Source organism: Rhincodon typus, unplaced genomic scaffold, assembly GCF_021869965.1.
Source record: "Rhincodon typus isolate 14 unplaced genomic scaffold, sRhiTyp1.1 hic_rhity00005481, whole genome shotgun sequence".
Taxonomy (NCBI): Eukaryota; Metazoa; Chordata; class Chondrichthyes; order Orectolobiformes; family Rhincodontidae; genus Rhincodon; species Rhincodon typus.
The window spans coordinates 1-10,603 of NW_025971119.1; the positions used below are offsets into that span (position 1 = coordinate 1).

The 10,603-nt window shown below is 41.0% G+C and overlaps 1 protein-coding gene across 1 annotated transcript; it reads left to right on the top strand.

The window, feature by feature from the left end:
- Positions 1 to 341: 341 nt before the first annotated feature.
- Positions 342 to 6,998, top strand: LOC125482067 (HEAT repeat-containing protein 5A-like; the record flags this gene model as incomplete). The annotated part of the gene is made up of 4 exons (XM_048594043.1): positions 342 to 501; positions 2,656 to 2,845; positions 6,116 to 6,285; positions 6,886 to 6,998. Coding segments are annotated over 4 exons (633 nt in total), but the record flags the coding sequence as incomplete, so codon positions are not given.
- Positions 6,999 to 10,603: the final 3,605 nt, after the last annotated feature.

Consider the following 10,603-nt stretch of genomic DNA (forward strand, 5'->3'; position numbering starts at 1 on the left):
GCTGTGTTCATCCAGCTCTACACCTTGTTATCTATGTTCGTCTTTGTACCTGTTTTGTATTACCTGTGAGGTGCGTGGGAGGCATATAATTTCATATAGTTTTCTCCTTGGCAACACCCCAGCCCGTCGAGTTGACTTGCCAACTCATCGCCAACTCATCGGCACCTCCTTTCTGTTGCTTAAACTTTTGTAATTATTTGAAACTTGACATTCTTGCATTTGTCCTGATGAGTGCAAGACAAAATTGCTTTGGTGAAAATGCCTCCTTTTTTTAGAAGTATTCAAACTTTGTATGACCAACTGACTGTTTCTGGTAACTGTTTCCTTCTTCATAACTTTAGGTTAAAGTCTGCCAGAGATGTGATTTCACGCACGGGTCACTCCATGGCCTTAGGCTGCCTTCACAGATATTTGGGTGGAATAGTTTCAAGTCAGCACTTGAATGCTTGTGTCAGTATTCTTTATACTTTGTCTCAAGACAACACCTCTCCTGAAGTTCAGGTAATAGATATATCTTTTGGAATGTGAGATTAAAAGGAAATACTTCTAAATGTGGAAGCATGAAAATTCAGTTTTGTTTGGAAAAAAAAATCCTCTTTAGCTTTGTTGCATGAAGAGGTTTGTTACCATAATTTATGTTAATCTGAATCTAATGAGCCCTCTGGACTCAATATTGAGTTGAATAATTTTAGGGCCTAAACTCTCCCATGTCTCAGCCCCCCACCCCACACACCAGGCCTTTTTACCACATAGCCTGCCACTACACACCCCCTGTTGTTAGTCACTAACTGTCCCCATTAACAACTATTCACCCTCCCAGCCTGATCGTTAGCAACTCCTTTGTCTGTCCAACTGTCTTTCTCTCTCTTTGGGCTCTATCCTATCATTTACTCCCTACCCCACCCACCTCCCTAATTTTTCGCATACACTGACGTTTTCCCAGCCACCATCAGCTCTGAGGAAGGGTCACCGGACCCGAAACGTTAACTATGTTTTCTCCTCGCCAGACCTGCTGAACTTTTCCAGCAACTTTGTTTTTGTTCCTGATTTACAGCATCTGCAGTTCTTTTGGTTTTTATGTTAATCTGAGTTTTGTGCAAATACTTCATTGAACTCATTTAGAGACTGCATGATGTAAATGCATGGTTCTTTCCTAAACTCTGTTGTTGGATTTCAAACTGCAGTTTTACTTGCTTGGATGGCATGATACTAAATAACGAATTGAATTTTAGATGTGTGCTTTATGGATGGATGAAAATTTAGCTCCTAAATGATAGTTGATATCACTATTCCATTAAACAGGATCACCTCTATTCATGTTATCTGCAATTTAAAACTGGATGCAGCACTTAAACTGTGCTGGAAAAGTGTACGATCATGCAAAATAGCATGTGCTAGTCCAGATTAAGCAAGATCTTGGCATGAATGAACACTTCTTTTGTCCTCTCTTTGCCCACTCTCCCATCCCCCCCCTTTCTCTCTCCCACTCCCCTCGCTCGCTCTCCTGCTTGCGCTCCTGCTCTCCCTCTCGCGCTCCTGCTCTCTCTCTCTCGCTCTCCCACTCTTCCCCGCCCCTCACGTGCACATGCTCGCGCTCTCTCACTTTCTCGCTCTCTCACTTTCCCTTTATTTCTCTGCACTGAAAATCTTTCAAAGTCTCTTGTATCATTTGTACATTTGTCATTTCTCCTTGGTGACCTAGATGGATTATTGACTAGGTTTCTTTAACCTGGAAAGGAGATTTTAGATGTTGAGTTCTTTGCCTAAATCTCAAATTGAAAAGTCTATCGTAAATGTCATTCATCTGCTATTAGCTTCCTGAGCCTTCACACATACTACTTGGTCTTTATCAGTTACTGTTACCTCGACTTTCCTTATCTCAGCCTAGGTTGGTCTTGATGACCAGTTCAGCCTCCCAAGAAAAATTCCATCTCTGATCTTCACAGCTAACTGTTCATGTACCGCTTTCGGGCTAGCCACAGCTATCATCAGCTAAGATTAGTCATTTCACTTTGGATATATCTGTAAAGAAATCAAACCTCACGCAGTTTTCAGGCAAACAAAATCTGCAACGCTAACCTATTATAATTAGTCATCAGCCGAGACTAAGTAAATGTTCACCCTGAGCATGCTTCCAGTTTATGACACATTTGATGTAACTATTCCATTTTAGAAGATGATTTAAATCACTCATTTAACCACATTACTGAGCATATGAATAATTACAAACCATGAAAAGTATTTCGGTTTCTAAAGTATGCTTGCCTTCAAAGCGTAATAGCAGAATGATGTAAAATTAACTTGTATATACAAGAATGTTAAACATTGAGTCAAATGTAATTGATTGATTTTTTAAACAAACTAAGATCTTCAATTTTTAATTATACTGAATTGTTACACAATTGAATGTTCCCTGTTTGGTGGTGTCAAAGTGATTACTTACATCGAATTATTTACAAGGCTAACCTAAGAAGTACAATCCATTACCTTTGGTATAAAAGTGTTTTGTTTGGAATGCACAGTTGTTAGCAATATTTCTTTGACCAATGTTGCTAAATTTATCAATTTATTAATAAATGGAAGTAATCCGTTAAAAGAAAGATCATTGAGAATGCGGAGTGTAGTTCTCAATAACCTTCTGCATTTCATTTGTAGACCTGGGCACTGCACTCCTTGTCATTGTTAATAGATTCCAGTGGTCCAATGTATAACATCCATGTGGAATCAAGTCTGTCTCTTGTCTTGCTGCTGCTGTTGACTGTACCGCCTGCTCATACTGAAGTTCATCAAAGTTTGGGCCGTTGTTTGAATGTGCTTATTATTACATTGGGACCAGAACTGCAAGGTAAAATGTTTAAATCACTTTAAATAAAAAACATGTTTCATCATTTATAGTAAGAATATTTAACAATATTCGAAATTTATTTTCCATTCTGTGATAAATCTCTAAAATTTACATTCTAATGTTAGTATTACATGTATTTATTCAAGTGGTTTTATTTAAGATATAAATGAGTGTTTTCAGTAGTATTCGTATGTATCTCATCACAAACTCTTTTTTTTTTAACATTTCTATTGTTCTAAATTGTCAAGGTGCTTGCCTAACGCCCAATATTGGATGTGTAGAAAGTTCCTTCAATTTAATTTTGGGGCAAAACCATTATTCATTTTCTAGCTACCCATTTCATTGAAACTTCCATAATACTGCAAGGTATGAATTGAGTGGATGTGAAGATGATGTTTCCATTAGTTAGAGAAACTAGAACCCAAAGACACAGCTGCAGAATGAAGGGACGTCTTTTTAACCAAAGGGTGGTGAATCTGTGGAACTCGCTGCTACAGAAGACTGTGAAGGCCAAGTTATTGTGTGTGTTTAGGACAAAGATAGCTAGGTTCTTGATGAGGAAGGGGAGGAAGGGTTATGGGAAGAATGCAGGTGAATTCTAATTAGGTTCTATTGTCATGTGTATTCAAGTACAGGGATATAGGAGTACAGTGAAAAGTTTACTATATTTCATGGTGCGTCTTGGGTACAAGGTACATGGGTACAAAATAGAAAAATAAAGAATTAAGTTAAAAGTTCAATATTACATTTCTTCTCAGTATAAAGTGGTAAGTAAAGAAATAGAGTTAAAAGTTTCAAAATTACAGTTCTTTAACCATGGGCATGCAGTCGCTGCACACTGGGCTTTTCCCATGAGGGCCCATTCTCCTCACGAGGGATTAATCTCTTCCCCCAAGCTGAGCTCGATCTCGCACTCCCAAGGAGCGATTAATCCCTCTCCTGTGCTGGGCTCAATCTCTCAACCTTTGTGCCTCCATGCTGCCATCCAGGCTCGCTAGCCACCTTGCTGCACACTGCTAGAGTCCTGCTGTGGTAGCACTCCGGGACCCCAGCTGCTTCCATGATCCAAACTTCAAAGAAGCTGCAGTGACACCGACTGCCAGAATTCTGCCAGGGCACACCAGCCACCTCATGGCCGACCACCAAAGTGCCCGCTGCAGGCTCCCAGTCACTGCCGCCGCTGCGGCTGCCTCCAAGACCAAGTTCCCTGCAGAAGGTAAGTAGAAAAACAAGACTTAACAAAAAGAAACAAGTGAGAAAAGAGTTGACAAGCTCTGGCTCAGGAGCCCTCCTCCATCACCATCTTGGAAAATCATCTTGAGAAACATATCAACCATGATCCAATGACAGAGCAGCCTCGATAGGCCTGATTGCCTAATTCTGCTTTTTTATCTTATGGTTTTACCCACTGCAGCACTCTTCTTATCAACCTGACTGTTTGTAACTTTGCTGTCAGAGTTGACCCTGAGATAAGATGCCATCCATATTTTTGTACCATTGACTAAGTTGATCATTTCTACCTCCACAACATTGCCCATCAGCATTTCTGCCTAATTCATCTGCAGAACTACATTCCTTGTGACCTGGAGGCACAGCTGGTCAGAGACGTCTGGTCCCCTGCAATGATCTATTATTTATAAATGTGAGGTTATCCAAAATTCTACTCCTAAACAGCAAGATCTCGTTACCCATTACCCGTCTGCTCATTGACCTACATTGGTTCCAAGTTAAGCAGCATCCTGATTTTAAAATTCATATCCTGTTTTCACACCCCTCCATAGACTACCCTTTCCTTATCTCCAGAATCTTTTCAAGCTATAGAGCTAGAGCCCTGAGATGTTTGTGCTGAATTCTGGACTCATGGGCATTAACAGAATCACCATTGTTATGGCAGGGAAGGAGGCCATTTGGCCCATCAACTCTGTATCCCTCTTTGAATGAGCAATTCACCTAGTGCCATTCCACTGCCTTCACCTCATAGTCCTGCATATTCTTCCTCTCCAGATAATCCAACTCCCTTTTGAATGCTTTGATTAAAGTTGTCTACACCATATGGTTGGGCATGACATTCTTGATCATAACTGCTTGCTGCATGAAAATGTTTTGTCTGTAATTTCTTCTTTTGGTAGTTACTTTAAATCTGTCCCCTCTTCTTTTTGAACCTTTTTCTGGTGGGTGCAATTTTCCTGATCTACTCTGTCCAGACTCTTCATAATTTTGAATATCCTTATCAAATCTCCTTTCAATGTTCTTCTCTTCTCCAAGGAAAACAGACCCAACTTCTCCACTTTATTCATAGAACTAAAATTTCTCAACCGAAGACCTACTTTGTCAATCTTTCCATTCTCTCTAATGCCTTCACAAGTGTTGTGTGCTGAACTGGACACAGTAATGTGTTGAGGTTGAACAAGTATTTTCAACAAATTTAACATAACCTCACAGCTTTATAGTCTATATCTCTTCATAGGGTGTTAATAACATCGCTGATTTTATTTGCTGCTTTATTAAAGCTTTGCCTTGAACTGACAAGCTCTGAAAATCCCTCCATACACCCCTCTGTTTCTAGGGTTCTTTCCTCCTAGTCAACCTAGCATTTGGCTGTCTGCCCTAATGCCTCCCTTTGTTCCTAGCTGTCTGTGAAACACCTTAGGTCTCTATATTAATGGTGCAGTATAAATAATAAATAAGTTGTATCGAAAGGCACAATAAAACTTTATAGTGGTAATCACAACCATTGGATATTTCAAATTGTTTTGTAGTCGTCAAAGTGCTTTATAAGTAGGCCCCTCAAGCCAACTCGTGCACAGCAAGCTCCAGTAGACAATGATATCATAACTCATGACGACTGATTTCTTTTTTTATGTTGCTTGAAGGATAAGTATTGATCAGGACGCCAGAGAGAATTCTTCTCAATAGTACCGCCATTTCTTAAGCATCCACCCAAACAGGCAGATTGGGTTTCAGTTTAATGTCTCATCTGAAATACAGACCATCCGACAGTGCCGCACTCATTTTGCACTGGAGTGTCAGCCTTAATTTTTAAGTTCAAGCACTGGAATGGGACTTGAACCTGTAGCCTTGTTACTGAGAAGCGCGATGATGTTTGAGTCACAGCTGACTATTGGGAAAACAAACTGATTGTGAACAAATTTTCCTGTTAGGGTCAATGCTGGAAAGTAATGTTTTTCAGTGTATGAGGAATACCTAAGGAATTCGGTATACTTACTGTTCTAATTATAAATAACTAATCTATATATATTTAATTCCTAGGTAACAGCACATCTGTCCCTCTGCTAAGAACTTCCTGTCTAGTTGGCTGTTCAGTGATGCAGGATAGCCCTGATTGTCTTGTGCAAGCACAAGCCATCTCCTGTCTCCAGCAGTTACACATGTTTGCACCACGTCATGTGAACCTTTCTAGCCTTGTTCCTAGTCTCTGTGTAAGTATACCATATGGATATATTCTTTTTACATTTGAATTTGGGAACTTAAACTTACATTTTGTAGCTCACCCTTTCTAAATCTAATTTTGTACCCCTTGCTCTGACTTAAGCTTTCCATCACCTAGTCTATACAGCTTTTGTTTGTTTCTGCAGCGCATGCTTAATTAACCATGCACAGAGCCAGGGCCAGGTTAATACATCAACCAGCCAAATATGGGGCTCCTGATAAAAACTCACTCTAACATAGAAAAACTGCATAGCGCCACCGGTCCCATGTTATTTAAGCCTCATTAATATAATTGCTTTGTTTGTTAGTACAGCATGTTAATAGTCTGAAGGACCATGTTTTGCATTTTACCACAATCTTGTGATTTCATGGGTTGGACTTAGAGAGTCTGGCACTGTGATTAATTCATCTGGTTTTGTAAAATGAATTTTATTTTGTGATGGTGTGCAGGCTCCAGGTAATGATTTGGAGCAGAATGCTTTATGTAATGTCAAGTACTTGCTATCAATATTTTAATGGTACTACAGTTTACATTTGTTTAACAACCAGGGTGTTATTGTGACAGGTCTGTCATTTGTTCTTTTGTACAGGAGATCTTGTTGGATAATTCAGTTTGGGTAGGTTTTTCCCTTGTTGTACCCATTTTCCTCTTATTTCCCACCTACAACCAAGCCTCCCCCACCACAGCCCCAAACAAGTGTTGGTTTGATGTGTTTAAATGCCTTTTGTTGCATTGGTTTCTTTTTAAAGCTCTGACTTTATTAATCACTCTAACAACTTGGCTGGCATGCAAAATGAATACAAACAAGCTGTGTGATGTAACCACCCTACTGATAAAAACCCTTGGCCATTGCTTTATCTGATTTAATTTTCTAATGTACTTTCCTTATTTGACTAGTATCAATTGCATCTGCAGGCTGCACTAGGATGACAGTAGCAGCACAGATTAATACTGCAAATGGTTTGGCTTCTTTATTATTATTTGCTTGATTATGCAAGAAGCTCCCCAGAACCTTGAGAATATGAGCATAGTATGTTATTTCATGTTTGCAGATTTCCCGATCTTGACATTCTTTTAATACTTTGCTTGAGTCCTGAAATTAATTGATTTATTCACTTTAACTGAAAAGTTGATTTCTACATGCTAACTTGTTGAGGGCAATAGTCATGTGAAATGTAAAGCTTTAGTGTTGTAGTTTATTTTAACTATTATTTTGCCTATTCTATTATGCATTATGGTTGGTAGTAATTGTCAGTATTTCTGTATCAGTGCAGTTAAGTGCCGTAATAAATGCATATGCATTGGTTTTTGTATTAAAAGCTTCTTCTATCTTCAAATATTTAAAATCACACTTCCAATGAAGATAGGCTTTAAATAGCCTTGTGAGCAACTTGAAATGAATTATTTTAATTTAAATTCTGGCACAAGTAATTCCTGTTTGAAGGGTAAGTATAATTTTAATAAGATTAATGTTGCTGCAATGATGCTCAATCTGTCTAGTCCTGAAAGGGAACAAGAGAATTGCTTTGCCACGCCACAGATAAATTGTCAGATAATTGTATATTTCCTTATTGCTTTCACTTTCTTCTTTTCCCTTTCTGTACTTGTTTTGACTCAAAAACATTCTTCCAATGCTTTCTAAATTCTTAAATCTCACTGGCTCAGGAAATAGGCTGATGACCCAATTCATCATCAATGTGTCCCTGAATCCTCTATTATTAATTCGCACTTTCACCATCTTGCAGCGCAAAGCATTTTTTTGAGAAGAGTGGGAATGAATAGGTAATTCCCAGATTTGAAGACAGAGACTAGCAGCATATTGGAAGGATCAGTGTTTTGGTCTCAGCTATTCACAACCTATATTGATTATTTGAATAACAAGGTGCAGAGCTGGATGAACACAGCAGGCCAAGCAGCATCAGAGGAGCAGGAAAGCTGACGTTTCGGGCCTAGACCCTTCTTCAGAAATGGGGGAGGGGAAGGGGATTCTGAAATAAATAGGGAGAGAGGGGGAGGCAGAGGCGGATAGAAGATGGATAAAGGAGAAGATAGGTGGAGAGGAGACAGACAGGTCGAAGAGGCGGGCATGGAGCCAGTAAAGGTGAGTGTAGGTGGGGAGTTAGGGAGGGGATAGGTCAGTCCGGGGAGGACGGACAGGTCAAGGAGGCGGGATGAGGTTAGTAGGTAGGAGATGGGGGTGGGGCTTGAGGTGGGAGGAGTGGAGAGGTGGGAAGAAGGACAGGTTAAGGAAGCGGGTACGAGCTGGGCTGGTTTTGGGATGCAGTAGGGGGAGGGGAGATTTTGAAGCTTGTGAAGTCCACATTGATACCATTGGGTTGCAGGGTTCCCAAGTGAAATATGAGGTGCTGTTCCTGCAACCTTCGGGTGGCATCGTTGTGGCACTGCAGGAGGCCCAGGATGGACACGTTGCCCAAGGAGGGGAGGGGGAGTTGAAATGGTTCGCGACTGGGAGGTGCAGTCGTTTGTTGCGAACCGAGTGTAGGTGTTCCACAAAGCGGTCCCCAAGCCTCCGCTTGGTTTCCCTGATGTAGAGGAGGTCACATCTGCAACAGCGGATACAGTATACCACGTTAGCAGATGAACATCTGTTTGATGTGGAAGGTCTTCTTGGGGCAAAGGTTGGGGGTGAGGGGGCAGGTGTAGCACTTTCTGTGGTTGCAGGGAAAAGTGCCGGGGGTGGTGGGGCTGGCGGGCAGTGTGGAGCGGACAAGGGAGTCATTGGAGAGAGTTGTCCCTCTGGAAAGCAGATAAGGGTGAGGAGAGTTTCCCTGACAACTGTATCCTAAGGGATGTGACTGCCTCCTAAAACCAAGTATCCAATAACTTTCCCTGCCCTTGATGTGTCATAGTGTCTCAATCTCCAGCTCTGCTGCTCTTAGTGAACTGCACAACTACAAATAAAACTTGCCAATTACTTAAATTACCGGAGTTTTGAAGGTTAAATGAGAAAAATATTCACCAACCAATCAGTTGCCTGTTTTTCTATGATGTCACACTTGAATTGCTATGAGACTGGGGTTGGTCTGCTCTGGAGCTCTGGACTGGACTGGACTGTATTGTACTGGTTAGGAGCTGCTGTCTGTCTCTCGTTCCTTCTCCTTCCTGCTGTTTAAGGTGCCTATGCTGGTCTCCAGGTGCCGTTCACTTCCACTGTTTAGTATAAATCTGACCACTAGGTGTTGTGCTGTCATTGCTCAAAAAAAAAGCTTATCTGGCACTCAAGTGCATGCAGTCATGTTTGTTGGTTGGAATGATATGCTCCCTTCTTTGAAATAAATTAGTGAGTCCATTGTTAGTTGTTGTATGTGATCTGTCAGCTTTTGTTTTGGTCCATTGCACAAATGTAAAGGGCTTTTAATTCAATTCCTCAACATTCGACAAAAGAATTTGAACTGAAACATGTAGATTTGTTATGATCCCATCTGATGTTATTACTGGACAAGTTGAATCCAGACTGAAAACTGGCTTGATAGATCTTTCTTTTTTTTGGTTTTACTGAGGTGTCTTTCACTGACACGCAATGCTACAAATTTGATTTTAACAGTAACCTTAATTTTGTGACACATAGGGAATGAAAAAATCAAATAAGCCAAACTATTTACACATAACACAAGTTTAAAGGTTTCAAAATACAATCCCATTAATCCTAGGCGGCACTCACACCAGAGAGAATTCCCTTCTCTATCACATCTGTAAACTTAATTTAACTGTGACTTCAACTTCCAGATTTGAGAACCTGATTGCCTCTGCCTTGTGTCTTCATACAATGATCTTAGACTTTCCCATCTTCCAATAATTCTTTCAGGGTTTTAACCATATGACTCTGGTCTTGAACTTTCAAACTGAACTCCTTTCAATAGGTTGAATCAGAGATAGTAGGAACTGCAGATGCTGGAGAATCCGAGACAACAAGGTGCAGGGCTGGATGAACACAGCAGGCCAAGCAGCATCATAGGAGCAGAGAGGCTGACGTTTCGGGCCTAGACCCTTCATCAGAAAAGGGGGAGGGGAATGGGGTTTTGAAATAAATAGGGAGAGAGTTGGAGGCGAATAGAAGAGGGATAGAGGAGAGGATAGGTGGAGAGGAAACAAACAGGTCGAAGAGGCGGGGATGGAGCCAGTAAAGGTGAGTGTAGGTAGGAAGTTAGGAAGGGGATAGGTCAGTCCAGGGAGGAGGGACAGGTCAAGGGGGCGGGATGAGGTTGGTCGGTAGGAGATGGAGGTGCGGCTTGAGGTGGGAGGAGGGGATAAGTTGGGAGGAAGAACAGGTTAGGGAGGCAGGGACG